General features: G+C 41.1%; 3 protein-coding genes across 4 annotated transcripts; 1 reads left to right on the top strand and 2 right to left on the bottom strand.

Moving 5' to 3' along the window:
* Window positions 1-2080: 2080 nt before the first annotated feature.
* Window positions 2081-6040, bottom strand: LOC114438898 (SAM pointed domain-containing Ets transcription factor-like). Its single transcript, XM_028410548.1, has 6 exons — window positions 5868-6040; window positions 3838-4288; window positions 2971-3168; window positions 2825-2869; window positions 2603-2740; window positions 2081-2397 (listed from the first exon to the last, which is right to left on the bottom strand). Exons 2-6 carry the CDS (start codon window positions 4268-4270, stop codon window positions 2219-2221), a joined length of 993 nt encoding a protein of 330 aa, XP_028266349.1. The 5' UTR covers window positions 4271-4288; window positions 5868-6040; the 3' UTR covers window positions 2081-2218.
* A 2781-nt stretch (window positions 6041-8821) lies between these two features.
* On the bottom strand, window positions 8822-12407 carry LOC114438946 (uncharacterized protein C6orf106 homolog). Of its 2 annotated transcripts, none has more exons than XM_028410600.1 (5): window positions 12140-12407; window positions 10747-10901; window positions 10457-10654; window positions 9749-10068; window positions 8822-8993 (listed from the first exon to the last, which is right to left on the bottom strand). In XM_028410600.1, the coding sequence occupies exons 1-5, from the start codon at window positions 12289-12291 to the stop codon at window positions 8964-8966; spliced, it is 855 nt and encodes a 284-aa protein (XP_028266401.1). In that variant the 5' UTR covers window positions 12292-12407; the 3' UTR covers window positions 8822-8963. The 2 variants fall into 2 exon arrangements, with proteins under 2 accessions (XP_028266401.1, XP_028266402.1); XM_028410601.1 differs by lacking the exon at window positions 12140-12407 and adding an exon at window positions 11065-11319.
* A 651-nt stretch (window positions 12408-13058) lies between these two features.
* bltp3a (bridge-like lipid transfer protein family member 3A) lies at window positions 13059-26985 on the top strand. The gene is made up of 21 exons (XM_028410151.1): window positions 13059-13249; window positions 15181-15343; window positions 16120-16158; window positions 16381-16472; window positions 16566-16755; window positions 16920-17060; window positions 17799-17969; window positions 18059-18239; window positions 18396-18482; window positions 18860-19030; window positions 19525-19670; window positions 20463-20604; window positions 20710-20903; window positions 20989-22220; window positions 22341-22525; window positions 22607-22746; window positions 22836-22986; window positions 23177-23442; window positions 23641-23749; window positions 23888-23973; window positions 24549-26985. Exons 1-21 carry the CDS (start codon window positions 13206-13208, stop codon window positions 24663-24665), a joined length of 4047 nt encoding a protein of 1348 aa, XP_028265952.1. The 5' UTR covers window positions 13059-13205; the 3' UTR covers window positions 24666-26985.
* The last annotated feature ends 112 nt before the right edge of the window (window positions 26986-27097 follow it).

Genomic DNA, 27097 nt, shown 5'->3' with positions numbered 1-27097 from the left:
CACACACATACACACACACACACATACATACATATTATGCATCACACACACACACATAAACCACCAGGTGAATATTTTGGGGGAAACATCTTCATCATCCAGTGTGTATGAGTTGTGTAAATGTAACAGAAAAAAAATGTTTAAAAAAAAATGCAAGTGATTGACTATTAAGACAAAATGTAGTGTTATACATGTAAATGTGTTTCATTAAATAACAGCAATGGAAAAACTTATTAATAGGTACCATATCGTATGAATTTTATTGCAATGGAATTGTCAGTGTATCATAAAAAGCGTGACGTTATCCCACGCTGTCAGATTTGTATATGATGATGTAATTTAAAGATTATATTCTATTGTAACTGTACAACTGTGTTGAGTTGAAAACGAGACCTAACCATGTTGAGGCAGTAAAAAGGTGTACATGTAAATGCTTTTTTTTATGTTGATCTCTTCCTTATGCACACAGGGGACAGCAGCTCACGTTGTGGAAACCCTATATTAGCAGTCTAGAAGATGTATGTTCATAGTTAGTGATGTACTTTTATCTCCTAACTGGTGTAGTGCCTGTTCATCTTGATGTAACGAGAAGTTCATTTAAATATGCATAAAGATTATTATGATCACAGACGATAATGACGATAGTGATGAAAAACCCAGATCAAATTTGTTGATGTGATGGTGTCAATATTGCGATATTGGTTTGAAAGGGGAAACAAGTTTGTTGAAAAAGAAAAGGTAGTGTCTGTGTGGTGATTTGATTATTTCTGCTGATAAAAGAGACGGCGCAGTGATAATTGATTACTTTACTGCATATCCTGAGTATAAATCCAAAGATATAAAAAATGTCTCAGGGTATAACACACGTTGACAGTGCTTTATATATCTGAATATTTCTGACCTCGAAAGGGAAACAACAAAGATTTTAGAACACTTACTCATTTAACATGTAGTTAATATGGAGGCAAGGACAGGTGGCCTGTCCAGGGTGTACCCCGCCTGCAGTGGTGGTAGTATTTACATTTTTATGTATTTATACTTTAAGTAAAAATAATAGTGCATACGTTATACTTTTACTCCATTACATTTTGCAGCTGTTATCTGTACTTTCTACTCCACTACACATTTTAACATGTCTGTAGTTACAAGTACATTTATGATACAGTTGTGTTCATACAGCTGTGCTGGACTGATGTGAGGTCAGACTCTGCATGGAGGTGGTGTCACGCTGCCAGCTGCGTTTCTATAATGAGCCTCAGTCATGATGCCGGTGCTCTGGCTCAGTTAGCTAACTAGTTAGCTGCTGTCTGCTAACACAGGTCCATCCATTAATGTCTGATGAACATGAATCATCACATGAATCTACAGCAGGAACACTGACACAGTAAAAATGGTGAGCGCCTGTTTTTTATTACCAGCCTCTCTGGTCACTTGATGCCCACAGCCTGCCTCATGACACACAGACCTGTCCATAGCTGCTTCTGGACTGAACATGTACATTAACTACACATGGTTCATTTTAATTTTAAGATGATTTCTTTGATTATTTTAACCTGTTCATGCATCCTTTGCAATGGAAATCAATAACATATATTCAGTGTGAGTACTTTTACTTTTTAAGTAAGTTAATTAAGACTTAAGACTTTTACTTAAAGAGTTTTGCCCAGATATTGCCAGATTTTTTTGTATATCATCCACAGTTTTCATATAATAATAATAATAATAATAGCCTGATAATAATAATGTGTTATTTTTGGTCCGTGACATTTTTTCTTGTTACAAATAAAAGAAAAAAGAAGAAGAAAGAAAAGATAGAATCAGAAATTTCCTCTCATAGCTTCCATGGGTTTCCATCCATACTAAGCAGGCTGGTGTGGCATGTATTTATTTATTTAGTATCAGCAATAACATGATTGAGCATATTTCTTAAAGAAAAAACGTATACGTCCTTTTTAAAAAACAAAACAATTATTACACCAAAAAGCAATCTTAAAAATGAGTGCTAAAGCAAACCAAGAGACAAACATAATAAAATCCAGTCTTAGGAATAATAAAGTAGAAAGGAAGTCTGATAGGCAGGAGTGCATGTTGTAGTAGGCAGTCTTTACAGCTCAAATGATAAAACAAACATATGATGAGTGAATGAGCTTCTTTAAGTATGTCCAGCATATTTTTTTAGCTTCTCTTCAGCTCATTCTGCTCTGCTTCATCCTCTTCATCATACAGGGTTGACAAACTGGTAGACCAGTCTGCGGGACACGTCCGGCTTCCGAATGATGCCCTTCTTGTAGTACTGACGTATTGAGCGGCTCAGCTTGTCATAGTTCATAGCCGGGCGGTTCTTCCTGATGCCCCACAGCCTGGCCACATGGGCCGAGTCTTCTATTTTGAAAATTCCTTTGGACAGAATGGGATAAACGTTCTTAGTGTAAATTATATGGTGAAAAATAATGTTTTGGAATAAAAAACACCAAAATATATGAATTAAGTAGGGGTGTTGTTACTAAAAGTTAAGTGACTTGTGTATATTTTGTTTTTTGCCATGTTCACAAAAGTGAAAGTGTTCCACACTGTCGCCGGGCTTCTCCGCCCTCTGCCTCACCTTTCTCTCTGTTGAGCCAGCGGATGCAGCGGCTGTAGTTATGAGGCTTCAGCAGCAGTTCTCGGAGGAACTGCCACAGGTGGATGGGCTGGTTGGGGAAGTGACACACCACATCTGACCAGGAGTCTTCTTCATCAGCTGCTGAAGCAGGCCAGGTTGATTATACGGTGATTTCACCATGTTGTATGTTTGCATTTTAAACAATGAAACCAAACTTCTTACCAGATTTGCTGTCTTCTGCTGGACAGCGCTGCTTCAGTGCTGCAGCTATATATATATATATAAATAAAAATCATTTAAAGACACACTTTGCCACAGCCATCCCTACTATAATACTAATGATGCTGTGATGAATCAGCCTGTCTTACCTGATCTCCAGATATCCAGATGAGCATACAGGGTGTCTCCAAACTGTGACGAGCGATGTCTGAAGTCTGCCTCTGTCATGGAGCACAGATCTCTCCCACACAGTTCCTGAAACCTCGTGCTCATTTGCGGCAGCTTGTACAGGTGCTCGGTCCACAGCAGCCATTTTTGAACATGCACGCAGCTCCAGCTCAGCGGGTCTGACGAAGGACAAAAAGGGTGTTCTTATTGGACATTAGGGTCATATTGAGGTGTGTGTGGACGAGTTTACTGAGCAACCTCTGCAAGACTTTTGAGGTCTAACTATTGATGACACTGGTTCCTGTTAATAGCATCACATCATGGAATCCCTTTGTGGAGTTTGACTAAGTGCGTTGCAGCTTGTGTTGTTTAAAGAACGGGACATAGACAGAAAAAAAGGCTTATAGCAAGGCCAGATTATTGCTGCATTCAGGACTCTAAATGCTGAGAGGTGCACGAGATATAATCCAAGAGGATTCCATGTTGCAGGATAAAATCTATTGATACAGAAGGAGGTGCAGTGTACCAAAGAAAGGCTGGCTGCTGAGCCCGCTCTGTTAATTTATACATAAACTGGCCGTTGTAGTTCATGAGAAAATGTGCTGGAGCAAAAAGCACACAATCATAGACACAATGGGTGAATTCAAGGTTTCAGATTAAAACCCTGTTCATAAGAAGTTAAGCTGATCTTGTGTCAATAGGTGTGTTTGCATAAGGTGGGCAGGGGCCCGCGTGTTCACAAGGTGTCACTCTGGATGCTGATGTGACATCAAACAAACAAATGATAATGGTTTATTTTATTTGGCTACAGCTGCTGCCAACACAGGCTGTTCTATATTCTGTCCTACCTGGTGCAATGTTGAGCAGCTTGCAGGCAGTGTCCACGTCTTTCATCACCTCGCCCACCACCATGCTCTGGACCTGCTCCAGACAGCGCTCCTCCATCTGACCTTCCACCTCAGAGGCGGAGTGCTGGGTTTGGCTGGGAGGTGGTGCAGTCTGCCCTGGAGTCCGAAAAGTGGGAAGAGGAGGAGGATGAGGAGGGGGTGCAGGTCCCTCTGTTGTTCTCAGCAGCCAAGAATTCTCCTCATTGGTTAATCTGTCGTCACAGGGGATAAGGGTCCAAGGCCAGCCCAGCTCAGAGAACCCCAACCAGTTGCGTGGCGGTTTGACGTCCTCGGCCTTATCCAGCCACGCCGCCCTGCTGTAAGGCGACAGGTGACTGTAGCACGGAGGTGACTGTGTGGTGCAGACTGCGTGCTCACGACCTGGACTCCCCATATTCAGGTTCCTCCACCGCTGGGGGAAAGAAAGCATGTTGTCATCAGTGTCAAAACAGATTTACACCCTCCGTGACATTTTGAACAGCGGTGCTGCATTGATGTGACACTGACACCATCGCCAAATGCCCAATATTTAAACAGCAGGAATCCCAAAACAAACATGACATTTGTTCGATTATTGACTTACTTTGAAATGAGGTAGCAGTCGTTAGAACTTGGTGACAGATAAAGTCAGCCATCTTTTGTCCTTCAAAGTATTTTATATCCAAAATTTAAATACAGATATTCAGTTCAAAAGGTCACATTTATGTACATTTTCTATGAATGGAGACATGAAAAAGGACATTGAAAAGATCACAAGTTAAATGCAAGATATGTTTAAATCCTGCACACAGCAGGAAGTTCAGTGAGCTGTAATTCATTCAAAACATTTTTTCAGACATGCAACTGCAAGGCGACGTTATAGGAAGTCACGTCAGGACGTCAGGATGTGGAATAATGGATGAATAATGAATTTATAATGGTGGAATAAAGAATAATTTTTGATTTAACTAATACTAATATTACAATCACTGCATGCATCCATCTGGACTTTTAGAACATAATGACACATTTGCACAAAGGTTAAAGGGGGATATTCTTGTGTGAGTGCACCTGTCCATCTATCACACCTTGTAATCCATTAAATTAGAGTCAGGTGTTTCAGAGTGGGTGTGACCAATTAGAACACCTGATTTAGTGACACATGTCCACAGTGATGATAAAAGTTCTCCGAGAGCCCTCTATCTAATGTCATCACAGGATGTGCAGGTAATGTTCTAACTGCTGGTGTCTGAGTTTAAAAGAGTTAACATTAATTTGACCTACATGGAAAAGCACAGCTAAGAACAACATGCAGTCTGCCCTAAACAGAGAGCTGCTCTTTGGGGAGTAGTGTTTTAACAGCTAGCAAACGTCCTGAGGTCGTTTCACTCCCTCAGCGGCAGCTAACAGCCAATAATTCAACTGCACTGTGGAGGATCTGGAGCTGGCACAACATTAAAGAAGATCTTTAATTGTTTAATTGAAGACTAGTCAAACATTTCAGTTAGCTGATGCCAGGCACACATTAAGACGGTGCATTTATAGCTTCTGAGGACAAAGATGTAGTTAGTTTTTCATTGAATAAATGATGCAACAGGCTCATTGTGCATGTGGAGAGCAGCTTAAAGACATGCATGTCATAAAAAAATCAGCTGTGTGTATCAGATTTGACAGTATGAGACACAGAGTGGGGAAAAAACAACAATGATGCCACAGTGGTATGTGATATTGTTTCATCATCCATGGCTGTATTGATTTCAGCCATCAGTTAATTTTAAAGTAAAATGTCTGCATGTCCATGCAGTTATAGCCTAAAACATAGGTGTCCATTTGAACAATGTAACAGGTTACATTGTTCATGTAACATGCTGATGCACATAAATCTATTTCACACATGCATGTATGCAAAACTATTTATAAGCCACACAGTGATAGCTCTTCCTTTACTAATAATAGACCCCGGCTGTTGTGTGGTAATTTGTGTGGTCATGACAAAAGTGTTTAAGTCTCACCTTTTGTGTTTTGTGAATTTTAGAGTAGTTTCCACTGCTGACGCTTTCTCTCTATCGACCCACGTCCAGAAGCTCTGAGAGTGCGGCCCGTCTGCCTTCAGGTCAGGATGCAGTTTGTATGTGTGTGTGTGTGTAGTTTCTGCCTCCGCTGTCGAGATCCCTCCAACCACTAACACTCCTGGCCTGAGTGGCAACTTAATAGAGACGCAGTGCCTTTTGTGACATATCAATTCTGGAACGACTGAAGGGTGTGTCCCCTGCTTAATAATGACTGGAGGCAGTTTTTTACTGAGAACTCTTTAAGTAAACAAACGTGGTGAGTCTTAACAGCCTTGGGGAGAAGTTCTAAGGGCCACAACATCGTTTCAAGAAAGGTGCTTTTATAAGGATTTTTGTGTGAACACAACTCTACTGAAGCCGAGGCAACATCTAGTTTAATCTAATCTGAGCTGAAGGTAATCATGTCAGAGGTCACCAGTCTGTGTGTGTGAGAGGTGGGGACTTATTTATGCCTGTTTTGGTGTACATCAGCAACTGTAGAGGTGATTTAGGGTTGAACACATCTTTGTATTATAGCTGAGGAAAATGATCATCCACTGACAAGTTTATAAATATTATTGGAATAACTGGCACAGGGAGAGAGAAGGAGAGGGAGAGAGAGTGCATGTGCAAATGTTTGCTTAAGATAAACAGTGCAGGTCGTGTTGAAATATTCTGAGGAGCTGCTACCTGTTGATCCACCCAGTTATCTGTAAAGGACTTGTATTACAGCTTTAGTGGCTGAAGGTGAAAATGCAAAACTAATGATCAAGTTCATTCTATATTCCACCTGTAAAAAACCTCCCTGGCTATAGTGAGAGCGGTTGTTCCTAGTAGATAGTGGGGTATCTTAGAGTGTTTGACCAGAAACCCTCCAGGCTAACGTGCAATCTGACACCTCCAAGTGCAAAATCAGCTTTTTGAGCTATAATGTTGGTTCTCCCCTATTTTGTCTCATGCATTTAGACTCCAGTGCTATGAAACTGCTATAAATAACTGAAAAAAACTGGAGTGTCTACATGAAAAACAAGCTGTAAAATCATTACAAACAACACAAAGTCCGAGACTTCCAAGTGATAATTTAATCATACAAACATTCATCAAACATACAGAGGGGGGAAAAGCTTTCATCTGTTTGCACTTACTCACATACAGTAAATGTGCTGTTTTATGAGCCACTGATTCATTCTGACATCTGGCCAGTTGAAACGTTTAGAGAAATTACACCTAAAAAGACACATTTGATGAATTCACATGGACAAAAGCTACGTCTGTCAGCATGGAGAAACATTTATCATTCAGCAAATCCACACTGTTGACTTCAAACAGCAAGAGTCCAGACACACATGTAGACGTCGGCTGGTATTGTCATGTTATTAAGGGCCTGTAACCCCCCCGGGGGCTTGCAGTTAGTCCCCGAATCATAGGGGGGGAGGGGATGTTTAACTGACAAGGTGGTTACACACTGGCTGTGGATGACAGTTAAAAAATCACAGAGATAACCCCTTCAGGACTTAACTGTATGTGTGAAGAGGGCTTAGTGACAGAGGCTGCTTCACTCAGTGCATAGATCAGCCAGTTAGTACATAAATACACAGCGACGATTCCTATTCTGTCATTTCATTTATAGGGTGACTATGATTTAAATCTGACATATTAATGAGACCATTTGTGGGCTTGAACATGATACTTCCCAAACAAGACAAGAAAATGCAGAACAATAATAAAACTGCCATTTCAATGCAATCGTACAATGTGGTATCTTTGGGTTTTAAACACATTATCCTTTTACATTCATCAAATACATTCAATTTAAATTACAATGGAGACGGCTTTAATTAATCATGTTATTGCTTAATTTAAATACAAACTAAGCCTTCAGACATTGATTAGGTAGTATGAGGGGTGATTGATAAGTCCGAAGCCTAAGGTAGAGGCAGATGAGTTTCACAGCTGCTGTTATGTGCACACTCCTTCATTGATGAAAGTTCTTTTGTGGCATCTGTGTTACGTTGTAAATCAGCACATATCGGCTGATGTGCAGTCATCTGCTACCCCCAAAGAAGTCTATGTGGAAGGTGCCACTTCTTACTGCATGCTCCAAATATTTGACCTTCATGTAATGAGAGCTGTTTAATTACTTCCTTTCTAGGCCACTCACTTATCAATGACTCCTTATACTTTACCAATAGGTAATATTATTTATTACACCTATGCATTTTTCAATTTGTCAGCATTGATTCTACAGTAAAAAGTAACCCCCTAACCCTATGTAGTCCTTCTTCATAATTACTTTTGTTTGTTTCTATTTATTGTAAGTAGCTCAAATAACATAATGAATATTGAATACTTTGGCTCTATATTCATGCTCTGTCCAGATGTGTGTAAGTTCTCTGATCTTATGTTTGTGATTACAGACTCCCTCTAGTGGAACGAAGCTGCATTGCTTCTGAAATCGCAGGTACTGAGACAGCATAGGAAAAACAGATACAGCTGATTCATGTTAAATTAGCTTCTTCAGGAAAAAAAAAAGTTAAAAATGAACATTAAAAAGCAAAAGTGATGCTGCAGGGACACCCATAATATTAAGATTTAGCAAAAGAGAGATCCAATTATTATAGCAAGAGTTGGAGCAGAAACCAGAGAATCAGTTGGCAAATTAAATGGCTTTTCCTCCAAAGTCTCTTTTTCAGGTTGCACAATGCACACACATCTACACAAAAATTCATAAACACACTCTTCTGTCATCACTGTTTCATGTGCACTCTGAAAACTAAAAAAAAAGAATAATAAATGAAAGAAAAAAGTCGTCACTCATAGCACTCGTTTTTAACTTAGCATTCATTCTTGCATACAGTGGGTGCGGGATGTTGGATGAGCTGCACGTCAGGAGCGTTGGCCTCTGGTTTCTCAAAGTGTAACTGGACTTTGCATAAAGTGTTTTTGAATCTCATCATAAGCCACTCATTATGCTTTGTCTTTCTTTTTTTTTCTCTCGGTGTGACAGGCTCCAGAGGTATGTTTTAGTGCTGCTTCACTGTGAAAAGTCCCATGATTTTAAGAGTGCCCAAAAGGATTCTGTATACCCTGCAAGAAAGAGAATACAGGTAGTACATCTGCAAGAAGAGACACAAGAGTGATAGTTCTGTTGTTTACAAATCTTTTCAGATCTGAAACAATCAAGTAATTCATTAACTGTCTGGAAGTCACCAACAGTTTTGATATTTGTTTACAGTAATAATACCCGGACACTATGGTCCTGTTTCTCCAACCTAAAATCTGCTGTTCTCTGTGAAAATGGTTTAGAACGAGTACTCTAAAAAGTGACTGGATGGACTATCTGTCACTGTCCATCACAGGTTAGCTTTAGTATTACTGTCACCAATTCTTTGCTGTAGACTGTCGTCCCACTTGCTGTTAGTCCTTGACAGGACACTGGCTTTTGTTTAGCCACAAGCTTATAGCTTGCAGCGATGCTGCAACATGATTTTATTATCTCACAAATCTCCTAGGTATCCAGCTGACTCATAAAATTTCATGGCGCACATTTTAGAATGAAAGCCTTCACATGCCAGCAACTGTATGTCCCTTGTAAGGCATCGAGAGCTCATTTGAAGAAGTGTAAAGCTTAGCTCCGAATGCTAACTTAATTGATATCTTTGTGTTTATCTAAGTGTTTTAAGCCATGTTAGCAGCAGATCTCTATGTGTATGAAAATTCTGAACCATTTATCATTTTAGCATTGCCACGATGATTACTTAGCTTAAATCACTTTCCTATGCACAGCCTTGCAAAGAGGCTAATTTAGAGGCTTTATTTCTTTACTCTTTGGTGTAACTTACCTGGTTATAAGAGACTAATGATAGATTGCTTTGTAGACTGTTTGCTACTATATCCACAGAGTTGTGTGAAAGTCCATTCTGGTCTTGCTGCAGCTGGTTTGGGCTTCCCTGCCAATGTTCCTCTGTGACTCTATGGCCGCTGTCATCGTGGAGGCTGTTGTTGTTGCTGCTTGGGCACTTCTTTGGAGAGGCAAAGGGGTTGTAGTCTCCTTCCAGGCTGCGGTTAGGCTGGGTGTTGAACTCAGCTTGGAAAGAGGAAAGCTGCTGCGTGACACCAAGAAGGCCTCCAACCTCCACGCTCAGGATCACCCAGATTACATCTGCCAAGATGAAACAGCGTGCTTTAATAGAAATGATCGACATTTACTGCATTCTCAGATCTGCTCTTTTGAACTTACTAAAGATGGTGTAAGGTGAGAAATGATTGCCACTCTTCTTAATGAATCATTAAGGCCAAGTGTAATTTCTCAATGAGTATACCTTTGCTGCATATTATATAAGCCTTGGTCATAAATCAATGAAATGAATGACTCTTAATTTAATTAACCTGCTCTAAAACAAACGACCATCCACTGTTTTAATAGTTTTTCTACAGTGATGACATGTCAAATTATTTAGCACTTTATCTTCATTAATAACTGTTGCCTACTGCTAACTAATGTACTGAGCTTGGCTGTATAATTTTTGGTACTAGGTCTCTGTTCTTACCTCCATAGAAAAGTCCTGTAGCTGTGCACATTCTCCACTGGCCCTGGTACATGCCTGGAGACACTGGACTGTGCATCTGCACACTAACGTCAGCCATTTCCTGGGGGTCTAAAGATTGCACCATCACCATGTTTACATGACCAAACTGATCTCCTCCGACATACTTCAGACAAACCCCGGGGGGCCATGACTCTGCACCTGAGAGACAAACACACAACATCATGGAGACCTCATGCGACAGATTTTTAACTTGGTCATATTATTATCATTATGATTCCAGCTGTACTTACCCGTGTTCTGTACCCGCCAGGTCTTTGTGAATGGCGTGTCAGGCGGGACGGATTCACCCTCACCAATCGTCACGTCTTTTACAAAGGACATGCACGGTGCGCTGATGTTAGGACTCTCAAAGTCATAATAAGCTCCGATGGCTGCCTGTAAATTCCTAGGAGAGAAAAAAGCAGAAAATAAGGGGATGAGCATGGATGTTAATTTGAATTTGAGACAGCAGCAGATGATCCCAAATGGGGTTATCACTGTTCTTAATAGTCATTAATGTCAGTTTATGCTAACAAAATAATTCTTTTTTTCCTCATTGTTTCCTTTACCATATGACATTTGGCCCTAAATGAGGGGAGCACAGGAACACACATCTGCTTTTACAAGACAATTTCAGACTGGATCCTTCCTTCTTCCTTCCTTCCTCCCTTCCTCCCCTCTCTGACATGCAGGTCATCCATAAACCAGCAGGTTTTATTTTTAGAAAGCTCGTTGCAGCACAGCAGCAGCAGTGTCACGTGACACTACTACAGTCTGCACTCCCAGTGGACACTGCTTCTGATCTTCCATAGACCTGCATCATTAGCTGGATAAATGCTGGAAAATAGGCAGAGAAATGGGAAATGAAAATAATAAAAACAAGATTTTCTCGTTCCAAGCACAATCATTATCGGTTTTTTGTTTTGCCACCAGAAGTGGTAATCCAACTGCGGATTATGTTAAAGCGTTAAAACTATATTAAACACATTGTGTCCACGCACAGTGAAGAAAAGGTTAATCTGGATTGCACAACTCCTGAGTGAGCTTTGAGCTACAGTAGACTTAACTGTTGTGGAATTACGTAACAAACTGTAGCAGTGCTGTGTTTTAAGTCAAACCACAGACATCCAGCCACTATAATACAGTGTATCGATAACAAACAACAATCATCAAAACAGAAAAATCACTTATAAATATTCGAAACTTATAGTAACAGCTCAGGTGAAGTTAGCTATGTACGTGGTAGAGCTAGCTTATCAATATATAAGTGGGGACCGAAGCAACAACATTCGTGGAAAATAATACGTTTTTAATAACTCGCCTTTTCTATTAACTGATGTGTAAACTACAATTTTTTTATGTGAATTATGTTGCTGTGTATGCAAATCGTGCCACCCTCTCCTGTGTCCCTGTCAGGCAATCAAAAGTCGGAGTCATTCTGACTCAGCTAGTTACGTTACTACAACGTCGTTAGCTGTCATTGAACACACGCAACGTAAACAATACACGATACATCTGTCTATGGTTTTTTATTCTGTCGTGTTATTATTTTTGTTCGGCGCTAGCTGCTATGCAGAAAGCTAGCTAATGTACGTGGTCTAACGTTAACTACACAGCAGGCCACAGACGAGTCCCCGAGCTCACCAGTTTGTCATGTCCAGAAAGAAGGCGCATCCAGCGGGGTTTAGCTGAAACCCGAGAAGCCTCTGAAATTCTGATATTAAAATATCTTTGTCTGTTGTACCCATGCAGCTGAATTTCTGCATAAGCTCCTGGTCCAGGTCCATGCTCTCCATTGCGGATTCGCTCCTAATTTAGTCCGAGGCCTCGAATTGTCATAACAAACTCAATAACAGGGCCTAGTGCGCATGTCACATGACCGGGTCTTGTGCCTGTAACAGCCACAGGTCCGGAGGAGGAAAGAAAGCACGAGCTTAGAATAAGGTGTGTGGGACCCAGCGGCGATAACGTGATCAACCCTAAGGTTAATTTCATCCAAACTGCCTATCAGATGTTTTCATTTTACCAAATGTAACAAATTCCGCAGTGCAAAATAAGATATCTTACACAGAGACCCCAAACTATAGGCCTCTATTAAGGTATAGCACAAATGATGGGGATTTCTTTAATAAAATTATTTAATAAATATCGCTGCTGTGGAAATATCAGAAATACTTTATTGATGGATATAAAGAATAAACATGGATGAAAAATAAAAAATATATATAATTCTATTAAATCCAAAACATGCTGTTACAAATGCAGACTTTCCATTATTATATATTTGTGTACAACAACAACAACAACAACAACAACAACAACAACAATAATATAGGAATATTTTTTATTTTCTATTTACGTTACATTTTTTATGGTTATAGATGACGACCACGTGTCTTTCCCTGAATATCCGGTAGATGGCGGGCTTGTGCTGTGTGTTGCAGTGGTCTGGCTGTGTGTGTGTGTGTGTGTGTGTGTGTGTGTGTGTGTGTGTGTGTGTGTGTGTGTGTGTGTGTGTGTGAAGCTGGCTAGCCGTTGGCCGGTGTTTAGCATCTCGGCTCGGGCTGTGATGTGCTGTGTCTGCAGCGGCTAACAAGATGCGCACAGCTAGTGCTGTGTACAAAATAGACATACCTGTTAGCTAGTATATGTTTATTTAATAAAAAGAAGAACAAGCGTCGATACGACTTCGACTTAAACGCTAGCAGACATGGCGGGGATTATTAAAAAGCAAATCCTGAAACATTTGTCAAGGTAAGTGTCATGTTTTCTGTTAGCCAGTTAGCACAGTGTTTGTGATGTTTATGCTGCTTACTGCGTGCTATATGTTAGTTTGCAGCGATTTGCCATGTACAAAGGAGCTAGCTGTATTGACTGACACGTTGGTTTAACGTTTAGTTTTACGCCACACATTGAAACAGCCACATGATAAAAGAGGTTGGTGAGTTGCTGACGGGGGCAGTGAACGCAGCAGAGCACATCTCCCAGTACAACGATGATAACGTTGATTTAATAAACATGTATACAGCTTTCTTTATAGATTCTGATTTGAAAGAGTTATATCAGTGTCCCACTGATTACTGCATGTACTTTACTTACATCCCCAGCTCTAAGTTTCAGAATTACTTTGAAATGAAAATGATCAGAAGTAGCATCCTGTCTCTGTCTTTCTGGGGTGAGTGACAGCTATATGTCATACACTATCCCAAACAAATCTCTAAATGCTCTGTGCATCTTGATGTGTTTGATACATCGTTATATTTACTCAGGTGTACATAATGGACATAATAATATCATCATCATCATCATCATGGTGTATTTGTACATACATATTGTCTGCTGTTGATATAAAATAGTTTTTGTTGTATTTTTTTTCTGCTGTCAGTTTAAAACTGCTGACAAGTGTTAAGAATTGATTTGGGCTGGAAGAGCAGTTTGAACGGTCTCCCTCACTACAGCTGGATGGAGGAAAGACTAAACTTCACTATAAGACAAAAGATGTCTGCTCTATCACACACGTTATTCTCCTCCTTTCTATTGTCTCTGTCACTGAATAATGAATAAAGTGTTGCAGCGGTTAGTGAAACACTGGACACCAACTTAGAAGACAGACATACAAGTATATCATATCAATGTTGAAGACCAAAGCAAATACTTCATTTAGTGCCTCACTTATGTGTCAGAAGAATATCTAGATATGAATCTCCTGTCTGACTTGTTATTTATGAATGCCCTACAGCTGTTGTAGTGTAAAACTGATTTAACCCACTTCAGTTTGGCAGATTAAAATCAACCCTTTAAAGCTTTTTCATGCTAATCATTCGAACAGTTTTGGAGTGAATTAATAGCAAAAACCAAACAGTTGCTCTTTTGGCCAAGTTTGTACAATGACCTCTTTCTTACCCTTAATAAGCTCTGGAATTTCTGTGCTTTTCAAACCAAGCTACTCTTAGCAGCTAGCTTCTATAACTAATTTTAACACAACCACTATAGTCTTTGATATTTTGTGGGTTTATGTTTACAACAATATCACTTGCATCCAGTCTTGTATTGAAATATGTGATAGTGGGTCAAAACACATAAATTAGCTATACAACACAAGCTTGGTTCATTAAAAGCCTTTTTAAAGGTGAAATATCTATATATTGCTCAGTACAAAAGGGGAGCCTAAGTTTTGACTGGCCTATCCGGTTTGTCGGGAGGTGTATGGGCTCATACATGACATAATTAGCAGTTTACTTAATGTAAGTACCCAAACTGCAGCTACGGTCATCATGTGGTATTTGCTCTGCTGCATTTTCAGAGGTATATCATGGTTGATATCTAAGATGTCACATCTTTTTGTTTGAGTATTCTGCACTCATGTGGTGCATGTGAAATTTAAAGACTTAACAAAATAATTTGCCCCGATGGCGGCCCTATTTGCTCTTTCTAAGTCCAGTCCTGGTTTTTGAAGCTTGCTACATGTGTACCCTTGGAGATGTTACCCTAGATATAGGGTACAGCTGTGTGACTCTTGCAGTGTGCTGTGTGTTCCCAGGATGACTCATTCAGCTGACGACTTGGCTGCGTGATTTAATTTGTCTGTCTCTCAGATCATTAGTGACGTGTTCTGACGTTTCCCTGCTTAAAAACTGATGTGATCCTCCTCCAGATTTAAACTTTTTTTAATCTCATTTCTTCAGGTTCACCAAGAATCTGTCCCCAGACAAAATCAACCTGAGTACACTGAAGGGGGAGGGGCAGTTGTCCAACCTGGAGCTGGATGAAGAGGTTTTGCAGAACATGCTTGACCTCCCTACTTGGCTGGCTGTCACACGGGTCTATTGCAACAAGGCCGCCATCAGGGTATGTTGTCGTTGACAGCCAGTCTAACCTGATTGTGTAGCTGGTCCCCTTTTTAAGAAGGGTCATAAAACACAAAGCTGTTACACAAAAGCTACAAGCATCATATGTCTAAGGCAATTGTTATTCAAACTGAACTATAGTAGTATTTTATCAGTATCACAGATCCTTCTTTTGAAATTCAAAATGCATGTCATAGAGGAAATAAGCACTGGCACTAACACAAAGATAAGCCTGCTAGAGGCACTACTGAGAACGTTAGGATCCATCAAACCAGTGCTGCTTGGTCATAATAGACAAGCAAGCCATGATTCACAGGGACACGAACGGCCAGAGGCAAGACTGATCCTGAGATATCCTGGCTGTTGTACGTGTAGCTGTCAGGGTAGCTGAGTTGTGTTTACAAATAATCCCGATAAGAGTACATGAAAAGTACCAGTTTCTGTTTTAGATTTATTAAAACAACATGGCTTTTACAGCTTCCAGAGTAATATGATGAGACGTTTCTTAAAATTATGGATGTTTGTCTGCTTTTGGCAATGATGATTGGTCTGTAGGTCTGCAACTTAGGTCCAGCCTGAAACCAGTACTATAGATCCAACAAACTGAATTCTATTGACTTTGGTGACCAGTGCCTGTTTTTGTCTTAGCTGCTGTGTCACGCTGTGGGAGCTTGCTGCTCACTGTGCCCTTCTGCCCAGTGAATGATAAACAGTGCAGAATGCTGTGGCCCAGTGTCTGTGGCTGACTGTGTTGACCTTGCTGTCCTGTCTTTTCAGATACAATGGACAAAGTTGAAAACAAGCCCCATCTGCCTGGTAGGATGATGTTATTTTGGTCCTTCTCCTGAGTTCTTGCACTTTTTTCAGCAACACTAAGCTTCTTCATTCATTTATCTCTGGCTAGAACTCGAATATTATCTTTTTGGTTCGTTTACTGGTTCTTTTACTTATTCCTTGTGCTCTTATCATTTGTCAATGTCAGGCTTTTTTGCTGAGTTGTTTGCTGAGTGTTGCCTGAATATTTTCTCTTTTGTGTAGTTCCTGGATAAGGTAGAAGTCGAGATGAGGACATGTGAAGAGCCTCGTCCTCCAAATGGCCCCTCTCCTATAGCTATAACAGCAGGCCAGAGGTAAGCCTTGAAACAAATCATGTGGTTTGAAATGATGAAATCATGTATTATGTTCAATCCTGTGCAAAACCCCCATGTCATGTACATTTTCAGTGAGTACGGCTTTGCAGAGAAGGTGGTAGAGGGCATGTCTGTTAGAATCAACTCTATTACAATCAAGGTTCAGGCACGTGCCTTCCACGCTTCCTTTGAGCTCTGGCAACTACAAGGCAACAGTCTCAACCCCAAATGGCAACGCAGTGACCTTCGCAACACCCGCGTCACTGACCCAAAGAGAGGAGAGGTCAGTCACATAATGCCATCTAATACGATGTTTTACCACAGATGCTATGCTTAAATGAATTGTTTTGGTTGTTATTAACATTTTACACTAATGGATGTAATGTAGGTAATGTGTTGTTGCTTGATCTTAGTTGGGTGGTTTTACATTTTTACTGTTTCATTCAGGTTTTGACATTCAAAGAAATTAACTGGCAGACTCTCAGAATTGAGGCAGACGCCATTGAGGGGGATGATCATGACCTTGGCAGTACCCCATTACGCCTCATCACCAACCAGGGTCGCATTCGCATTGCTCTGAAGCGCAGAGTAAGACTTTATTCTTCCCTTTTCTTTTCTCTTCCAATACAAAACTAAGTTAAAGATCAAATATGAGAACTCGTTTAAAATGCAAATTACCTGTTACAAGTCTATATAGAATAGATTAGGATAGAATAGACTTTATTCATCCTAAGTTGGGAAATTTCGCTATTGCAGCAGCAAAATACAGGCACTCAAGCATACTAAAAAATATACCTCTAACGGTAAAAAAGTACACAGTATAAACATTATTTACAGCATAATAAAAAAACAAACGCGCAGAAGCAAGAATGTGCAATTTGTAATGCAGGTATAAATATAAGTCCAGACAGGATTGTGCAATTTGGTATGAAGATATGAGTACAAGAACAACAATTGCAATTTGAAAGTTAAAAACCTAAACCTTGTGCAAAATATGTCCCTTACAGCAGTGAGTCTGTGTTATCTCTGGCACAGAGATGAGGTGTTTTGCAGTCTTATGGCATGAGGCAGGAAAGATTTCCTGTAGCGTTCTGTGTAACAACGAAGCTGTCTGAGCCTTTTGGAAAAAGCGCTCCGTTGTCTGTCCAGTACAGGGAGGAGAGGGTGGTCGGGGTTATCCATGATGGATAACAGTTTGTTCAGTGTCCTCTTCTACACCACTGTTTCAAAGGTCTCTTGTCTGCAGCCAATGACAGAGCCAGCCTTCCTGATCAGTTTGTTCAGTCTGTTTATGTCTATATGTCTTGTTTTTTTTTTTGTACCTAGATTAAAGATTGTAACGTATTGGCATCCAAGCTGCTTTTCATTCTGGACGACCTGCTGTGGGTGCTGACAGACTCTCAGCTCAAAGCCATCATCCATTATGCCAAATCTCTGAGTGAGGCTATGGAGAAGTCTGCACAGCAGAGGAAGAGCATGGCTGCTGAATCCTTGCAGGTACTCATTTCTTGTTTAGATTAAACAGTTTCTTTATTTCATAAAGACAGCTTGTTTATGTAAATGGTATCGCCTCTTTCATGGCGTAGACTGCTCCTCCATCTCCGGGCCTCCACAGTTTATGGACCGAGCCCCCACCAGCTTCTACAGGCACACCCAGCAACATGAGTCAATACTTTGATCTGTATGATGTCAAGGAATCTTCTTACCACACCTTTATATCACGCTTGGACTTACACATATGCAATGACAGTTCTTCAGCAGATGAAGGTAAGATGGCAAAAATGTGCCACCAACGGTTAGTGTGAATGAATGAATGAATATTTCAGCATGTCTTTCATTGTATGCAGCCACCAGATAATTCCTGAGCATTTGCAGGTAATTATTTTAGGTTATTATTAACAGCTGTCATGTGATATTGCATAGATGAGCCTCCTCCACCAGGCTTACAGGGTGCCATGCAGCTGACTTTCAGGAAGCTGGGTTTTGACTACTATCCCATCCACAGGCCTGGTGAGTGTGCTGACAGTTTCTTTCTTTGACTGCACTTTAGTTGCCCTGAGGCTTTGTACCGCTTGCACTGTAATCTCAGCATTCATTCAGGATAGCTATTAGTAGGATTACTATTCAAGCAGACTAATGGCAAGGGGGAGTGTGCCCAGTGCTTTTATTCCCTGTGAAATCCCTGAAGAGCTGAATGTAGAGCAACAGAGTTGCCTCTAGAGCTGATTTAGCTAAATTAAACTTCTCTTTGGTGAAGAATTGTGTCCCTTTTGAAGTGAATATGACAATGATAACAGTGTCTATATTAACACAGACCAAGGTCATGTACAGTGTAGCCATGTTCTGTGTTTTATTTGGTAGTAGACTAACTGCTTTTTGTTGGGCAGCTGATGGGTGTCGACACTGGGAACGCCACAGTGGAGCCATGGAGGCTCAGGCCCAGTGGGCTGGAAAACTGCTGCAGGAGTATCAGAGAAGAGCAGAGGCTTTCGGTTTTCCTGGGCCACATTCTGAGGCGCCACAGCCTGCCAAGGAATCCCCTGCAAAGACGATGCAAGGTATAAATAAAAAATCAGTGTAAATAGCTTTCGTGCATGAATGAGAAAATTCTATTCAAAGCATCTTTCTGCCTCTGTTCCTTGGTTCTCAACCATATCACATTTGTTTGGTGATCAATGAAGAAAATATTGTCAACTCATCTAGTCTTCATACCTTAAACAACTGAATGCCTTATACACTGGAAAAGCTGCGTATGTAAAAAGGGTGAATACCCACATAAAACCCTAGCAAGGGGACCGTTAGTTGGGATTGTTCTGGGCTGCAATCTTTGCATATCAAAAAACCTGCCCTGTACTAAAATCTAAATACTTGTCTGCCCCTTTTATCACAACAAACACTGCGGTGATAAGACATGTAACTAAGCAACAGTGTTATATTTCTGATAAGAAAGACACAAATCCTTATCTGTGTTCTCACCCGATGTGTTAATGGATGGGGACGTGAGTTATTTTTGTGTGTAACATTGTTTATTCTCTCATGTACAAAATTTAAGATGCACAGTCAAGTCCCAAGTCACACACTTCAGAAAAAGAACAGACATCCAGTAGGAACTCAGTGGCAACGCCGGCAGGGTCCTCACTGAAGAGGCTGCGGTCCAGCTGCGTGGTGATCAGGATGGATGACGTGGACATTCACCAGGCAAGCTTTTATCATCAACTGATTTGATTTACCTGCTCTGACAGAAGCCTTACCCTTATTAAATGGAGCGAGGAGCATCAGGCAGCTCCTCTCCCATGGCTAGAGCTGACTTAAAATTGTTAGCAATGACCAAACATCACATGTTGACGAATTATTGTTGGATATTATTATTTTAAATTTATAATCACTGTAGGGGCACATTTGTGAGGAATATGCTGAACATTCCCTGCTGCAGTTTGCTCATCATTTGCAGTTAGTTCTAAGCAGGAAGAGGTGTGGCCATGTGTCTGACAGGCCTTACAGAGAAAACAAAAGTAAAAAGGTAGCAAATCCTCATATATTGATGCGATGATGTGTGTATGCAGGGCACTTAGTGGAGGAACTGTAGCAAAAGGTGATTCATTCAATCACAGCACTGGAATAATTTTAAAAGTGAAGTGAGTGAAGTACCTCATACATGTCACCTCTCATCTGGAACTGAGAAAGCCCCTGCTACCTCCAATTACTCTTAAAGGCTGGTTCTGCATTTTACCACTTTCTGTAATGAAAGAACGTTACTTTCTAAGGTAGTAGTTCCCTATTTGGGAGAGCAAGAGATACCCAGGGGAAATACTGAAAATGTTGGGTCTCCACTTTCAATCGTGACCTCATCATTGATTTTCAGACTCAGGTGCTTTAGTTCTGTTTTCTAAAACCCACTTCTCTTTTTGGTAATTGTGTGTCTTTGTAAAGTGTCCTGAATAAGGTAGATTAGTAAAAACACAACTCCCCACTACCCTTACACACATTCAGGTGTCTACAAGGGGCCGTCAAAACAAGAAGACCCAGTCTCTGTTATCGTGTAACCGTAAAGCTCTGCGTTTGCCTGACAACATACCAGCAGTTCACCTGCAGTTTACGGAATACTACTTTCCTGACAACCCCAGTTTACCAGGTATGTACTTTTTTCTTTAAAATTTCATTTTAAATTTTAAAATGCAACAGATTTTGTAACAGATTTGTGTGCCTTTTGTCTGTATATTACTTTATTTCCTTCCAGTACCCACCTCAAACCTGTACATCCAGTTAAACAGCCTCCAGCTGTGTGTGGACCCAGCCAGCGTGCTGTGGATCAACTTGTTCTCCAGGGGTCTGCTGCACACCCTGGACCAGGTCAAAGCTTTCTACCATTTGCAAGACAGTAATAAGGCCGAAGAACATGTAGACATTCGCATGGATGCCTCTCAGCTTAAGGTGAATACTCTCTCTTTCTTTCTCTTAGAATTGGCACATTTTGTGTGGGCATGTCAGGTGCTACATGTTCTGTTTCCTTTTACAGCTCATAATCCCATTGGATTCATCCATTTTAGACCATCCAGAACGTCCTCAGTCCCTTTCTGTTACTGTACCCCAGATGGTTGTCAGCAACACCCGTCACTGCCCTCACGGCTCCACAGCTGACCTGAACAGCACCTGGGACAAGTTCACCTGCTGCCCTTTCTTTAATTCCACGCTACCTTGCCCTTACCCCAGAGACTTGAGTGTCTTCCACCCCATTCCTTCCACCTTTCTTCAGCACTCTCAAGATACGGAACCCCAAGCTCCAGACAAAAAGCAGCTACGATCCCAGGATATCTGGTCCCTCAGTCTGTCCCGTGTTACACTAGGTTTTGATGGAGCACGCCGATTGCCGAAAGGCAAAACCCAGCCTTTTGTTGAGCCCTTTGCCATGTCCATCTGGATGTGTCGGCCGTCTGCCTTTAAAAGTGGTTCTCCGTTTTCCTTCTCCAGTCCCAGCAAAGTTTCACTTGGTTCAGAGCAGGAACCTGATCAGGATCAGTCTTCAGATGCTTCTATTCACTTCCTGGCCCACACTATCACCCCAGTGAAGATGTGGCTCAATCACTACCAGTATGTAGCCTTGCTGAGGATGAAGGATTCCCTGGCTCGGCTGGGAGCAGAATTGGGCCGGGACGTACGAGATGTTAAACAGGCTCGTGGTCAGAAGCCAATGACGGCTTCAGTTTGTCTTGCTCTTCTGGTGGACTCAGTGGAATTGGGTCTCCTTTTGCCACCAGTCAACACAGAACCCGATGAAGAGGTCCCCCACACTCCGGAAACCGACAGTCCCAGCATAACAGACTCAGACATCTCCCCAACTCATCACTCTGCTGACGTTATCGTGGAGGACAGTGGGTTAGAAAATGGAATCTCCTCCGTCAGTACAGCTGTCACTGGGTTTGATCAGGATGAACAAGATGGGGTGGTAGAGGAGGCATGTGAAGCTGTCGAAGAGGGGCTGGATGGAAATGACTTGACAACACAGGAGGATGGTGTTGTTCTCTCTCCTCCCCTCTCACCTGGACAGTCCCCAGCCCTCTCCCGTGAACCATCAACCTTCAGCTTGGAGGGAGAGCTGTCAAGCGCCATTAATGTCACCAAGGATGTGACCAAAGACGCCATCAGTGCCTCGCTGGACTTGACCAAAGGGGCGTTTTCAATAACAAAAGATGCCTTTAGCATGCTGAGTCGTGGCTCAGGGATGAGCAAGTTGTTCAGTCCACAGGCAAAGTAAGTGCTAGTTCTCTCCTGCTGAGCTGCTGCCAACTTAATAGTGTTTGTGTGTCTGGAACCCATGCTGTGCACCTCATGCTTTCACAGGCTGTCGTTAACAGCTGTGTGTGTTCACAGAGAACAAGTTCAGCGCTCAGAGGAGTCCTCCTCCTCTTTGGCATCAAGCCTGCGGCACCAATCCATGAAGCAGTCGCCTTCCCAGCATTCCTTTGATAGCGCTATCTTAGATGGCAGCCTGCCTGATGAAAATCTGTCTGTGGACAGTGATATCAGCGACAATTTTGTGATTCTCATGGACTCAGGTCTTTACTACCAGTTTTCCAAATACATCTCTCTGAACTACACAAGTAGCAAAAATAATAAGGTTGTATATGTCTTTCCAGAGTCAGGCATGGAGTCCATGCGTCCCAACAACACCCCTGTGGGCAGTCGAGGCAGTCCAGCCCCAGGGACAGAGGGGGGCTCATCAGCTGACCTTAGCAGCTCCCTGTCCCAAAGTACAGAGGACGTGTCTCAGGACATGGTGGGTTACCGAAGTCAAATGTTGTAGTAATTTTAAATTAATTAACTTAAAATATAAAATCTAATGTACAATATTTTGCTGTTATACAGTCCTCTGTGTTGTTACTGATCCTGAGTGGAACAGCTTGTACCATGGAGGTAAAGGCAGAAGACCAAGTTGTGGCTGTTGAAGTTCAGAATCTGACCCCTGTACAGATGGGGACTGTCAGACTATCAGACCTGCTCACTGGTCTCATACAAGGTAAATCTTGAGGCTCCCTGTAGACATTGACACACATAGTGCTGTTGTTTACTTACCAAATTCCACATTTTCTTGTGGATAACTTGTCGTGAAGTTGCTTAATATATTCCAGCAGTGACTATAGTTCAGGAGAGGACAATAGGTTACAGTTTGGATAGTGGAATGACAATGGACTCTTTTTTTTCTGCAGCTCCAGAACACTTGGTCCAGAAGCAGGAAAGGCGGGGTAGCAGGGTCTCTCCAGCACTGTGCATGCGAGCAGAAATGGGCCCATCTGCAGTTCGGCGCTGTGCTCTGGCCGAGTCTTTGGGCTTTCTGGATGTGAGAGTGCAAGACTGCCAGGCCGAGTTGTTGGCCTCAACAGTGGCTAACATTGGTCCTTTTCTCGAAGATGAGTTCAGTGTTGATGCTCAACCAATGAAGTTAAACATTAACAACGTGACCATTACTATGAAGGTTAGTTGATGCTGTCCTCATAATGATTTAACATTTTATAATAATAAAAAGTCATATCTGTATATCATATCATTGTTTTCTGCTCCATTAAAGTTAAGACCTTACTATATAGTGTGCATATTTTAGTGGGAAAGGACTGGAATCTCACAGGGTAGCCAGCAGAATTATGGTTAAATGTAAGATTCCTACTGTTTTTAGGATGATGGTCCCAAAATCTACCCTACAGCCCCTCAATCTGTCCCAGCCACATTCATTGTAGATCAGCTGATTCTTGAGCGCAGTGATGGCGGCATCATGAGGGTCAAAGGTGAGCAGCAAAACGTTTCTTTTTTTTTTTCAACTAGATATATTTAATCCTTATTGTGGATACACCTATCATATAAGCAAGCTCATCAATCTTAAACCACAGTGAAAGTGATCATCACTCTTTCCTTTGTGATTATAGCTGAAAGAACTGACACTAAAGGCTCAGCAGGTGTTCTTGTGGCTGCCTCCGACAACCCTAACGGTTCTGTCCAACAGCAGATTGAGGTATAGTAAACCACAACATCATGCTGGTAGAAATAACACATTTCTGTGTAGTTTGGTTTGAAAAGTGGCCCAAGGCTGGACATTTCCATATTTAGCTATTTCATCACCCAAGTTTTCTCCAAACCTACCCATAGCAACAGGGTGCAGAAATAAACCCAAAATACAGAGCATGGGATCTCAATGATTACTTTGTCCCACTCTGTATTGCAGTCACAGCTTAGAGATCTAACAAACAAGTGTTTTGTATTTTGTATAGTGTATTTAAAAAGTAATCAAGCAAATCAGTTTAATTCTTAATATTAACAGTGTCCACCATAAGGTCAGGTCAGGATATTCGAACCTCAGCCAGGTTACAGTAACCTGCTCTGTGTATCCTAAATACAGCTGACACCGGTGTCCTGTTACTTTTCAAAATAAACAGAGTAGAGATGTGTCTAAACAGTACACCAGATTGTGTATTGTAATTACACCTGTTGCTGTCAATCAGAATCTGATATCAGCCTACATGGTGTGCAGCACCAAGCCAGCGTATGCGTTTGCTCAGAGTAACCGATCCAGTAATTCTGCCATTGCAGAGACAAATGCTGGAGTCACAGCTCTGTGACGCACAAGCTGCCCTCACCCAGGCCCTGAGTGAGAGAGAGCGCCTCCTTCTGGAAGTCAGGAAGTATGACCCCACATTTACTCTCTGAGCCTCTCTTGTCTGTGACCTCTGAACGTTGCTGCTGAGGAATGCTGATGGGATGTGTCAGGCTGAACGTGACGAACCAGCAAGACTCAATCCAAGCTGTCTGTTTGGATCACCTCCTACTTATAACACTATTTATGAGATTACAAAAGAGCCCCTATAACGGCTACTTAAAGGGGAGCCTAGTGAACTAACTGCTGTACTGAATGCAATCTGTCGTGGTTATTTCTCATCAGTGTGGATGGTGCAGTCATTGTGTTGTTGTCAGCATGCGACGGTACATACGATCAAGCTTTAATTCTTTCCAGTTTGTGTTGTGAAAATATTTAGATGAGCACATGCCAAAACCTCTTTTCACATGCACTGACACTGCCAACAGCTGCTAGTCCATCAGTCACGAATCGTATTATGAAGCATGCTTTGTCAACAGTGCTAATTTACATGTAGCACATTTACAGATCAACAGTCATAGAGCTAGACCTGGTTATGTACTGTAGGTACGTCTGTAAAAGTAAAACAAGACATGGTGTTTTTTCTTCATTTGTTGTAGTGAAAAAAAAAACGAAAGAAAACAATGCACTTTTTTTTAAGAAAAACAGAAAAGAAAAGCAGACCTCCACTGCTTTCACTGAGTGACTGATGCATCTCAGTTTCCACCTCAGTTGCTTTATTGACACGGTGGAATAGTTACACACTCTTATCAAGATCTTGCCATTATCAGAAAGGCTGGTTGAGTCATTCCTCAGTATTATATTTTTCTTAGAGTTGTGAAATGTTTAATGTGCTTCTTTTTTTCCTTTTTTTAATTTAATGTGAAACAATGTGCTCTGTGGTTGAATGTCCAGTAAAGACAGGGCCTTCTCCATCTCTCCCTCAGCAGCGGAGAGCAGGTTGTACAAAACCTTCAGTATTCTAACTGGGTTGGTCTGTTACATTCTAAAGAGGATTATACCAGCTAGTGGAGTCATAATACTCATTATGACTATGAGTTAAAATGTGTTTTGTAGCTTGCCAGGAACCAACTCAGACTGATAGTATTACCTCTGTACACCTGGATCACGTGTAGTTGTCAGACAAGTTTTTGTCAATGTTTATTTAGATTTGTCAGTACATTTTTTGTTGGTTCTGTTATTACTACATTGTTTCCAAGCCATATCAATCAAAGGATGAAAAGAAGACATTTAAAAAAGTTACAGTACTGAAACTATATCATGTACTATATATACTAACTAGGTGAAGTACAAAACTTAATCCTGATCTTTTTTTTAACAGGTCAGCTCACTTGTCCATAAATCTATTATATGCATCGACTTAATGAGTGATTTGTTCATCTAAAAGATTGATTCAGCTCATTACAACAATGTGATTTATCATTTAATTTAATGGTACATACATATTGCTGTCTTTAATTTCCAGGTACCTTGGAGCCCTCTGGTGGTGGCGACTAGAGTACACTCTAAGATATTATTTATCATTTTCTTTTCTTAACTGTGGTTGCCTTGCAAGCTATGAATGGCAGATTTGCATTCTTAAGGATGAATGTTGTCCTTTTAAGCAATAGAAAAACAAACACTTTTGGTTTAACCAAAAACATGACGAAGAACGGTATCACTACACATATTTGATGTGGAATTTTTTGATCTAAGTGTCCGTTGATATTTTTCTTTTCGGTTGCATGCAAAACATCCGTATTGAAGTGAAACAGAGATACTGCCCTTTAACCTCAGTATCACATATGGTACACGTGATCTTTTTTGTAGTACCTTTTATTTTCTTTTTTTTGCATGGCCTTAGTAGGTGAACATACAGTATGATGGTACGAAGCTGTACATGCCATGCTGGATGCAACATGTAGCTCCATAGTTTCCCTCTTCTCAGTGTTAAGTAGCATTTCTGTTCCACTGACAAACTGGTGCTGAGTTAAATCTGCTCGTGACCTGTTACACTAGACTTCCTTTGCACTCCAGAGCAGGCCAGGGTTTCCACAACGACTCTTACCCAGAGTGCCATGCACAACAAGGAGGAGATGGACTCACTTGTGTGTTGTTCTCTCTCCAGTTGCATGTACTGAAGTTGTATTGTTTATGCCTTGGGGATTACTTGCACTTGTTTTACTGTAAACCGTTTCAAAGGTTCGCAGAGGAGTCGTGAAATCTTTATAATGTTGGGAGTCTGTGGAGTTTTTTTTTGTTAGTGGCATAGGACTACACTGAATTTTGTATTGTCTTCATCACTTCATTAAGACTAATATAAAACTGGTTCTGTGAACCAAAGCTAGTGAGTAGAAACTATTTTAAGTGAAAAAATAAATACGTTGCTTAACACAGTTTGGTTGTGCCTCATTTTGTAACAGACTATCTGATATATCCATGTTTTTGTTGCCTATATACAAAACAACAACAGATACAGACATTTTAGACGCATTCCAGTTACTTT

The sequence above is a fragment of the Parambassis ranga genome, chromosome 7 (assembly GCF_900634625.1).
Source record: "Parambassis ranga chromosome 7, fParRan2.1, whole genome shotgun sequence".
Lineage (NCBI taxonomy): Eukaryota > Metazoa > Chordata > Actinopteri > Ambassidae > Parambassis > Parambassis ranga.
The sequence above is the reverse complement of the archived record's forward strand: the minus strand, read 5'-3'. Positions and strand labels throughout refer to the sequence as shown.

Coding starts and splice junctions, on each gene's coding strand:
- LOC114438898 (XM_028410548.1), bottom strand. CDS start 4,270: ATGGGGAGTCCAGGTCGTGAGCACGCAGTCTGCACCACACAGTCACCT. Junction 3,169..3,837: donor GCTGCTCAACATTGCACCAG/GTAGGACAGAAT, acceptor GTCCTTCGTCAG/ACCCGCTGAGCTGGAGCTGC. Junction 2,741..2,824: donor AGCAGAAGACAGCAAATCTG/GTAAGAAGTTTG, acceptor CTGCTTCAGCAG/CTGATGAAGAAGACTCCTGG.
- LOC114438946 (XM_028410600.1), bottom strand. CDS start 12,291: ATGGAGAGCATGGACCTGGACCAGGAGCTTATGCAGAAATTCAGCTGC. Junction 10,655..10,746: donor CTGGCGGGTACAGAACACGG/GTAAGTACAGCT, acceptor TTTGTCTCTCAG/GTGCAGAGTCATGGCCCCCC. Junction 8,994..9,748: donor CATTAGTCTCTTATAACCAG/GTAAGTTACACC, acceptor TCTTTCTTGCAG/GGTATACAGAATCCTTTTGG.
- bltp3a (XM_028410151.1), top strand. CDS start 13,206: ATGGCGGGGATTATTAAAAAGCAAATCCTGAAACATTTGTCAAG. Junction 17,970..18,058: donor TGGCTGCTGAATCCTTGCAG/GTACTCATTTCT, acceptor TTCATGGCGTAG/ACTGCTCCTCCATCTCCGGG. Junction 18,483..18,859: donor CTATCCCATCCACAGGCCTG/GTGAGTGTGCTG, acceptor TTTGTTGGGCAG/CTGATGGGTGTCGACACTGG.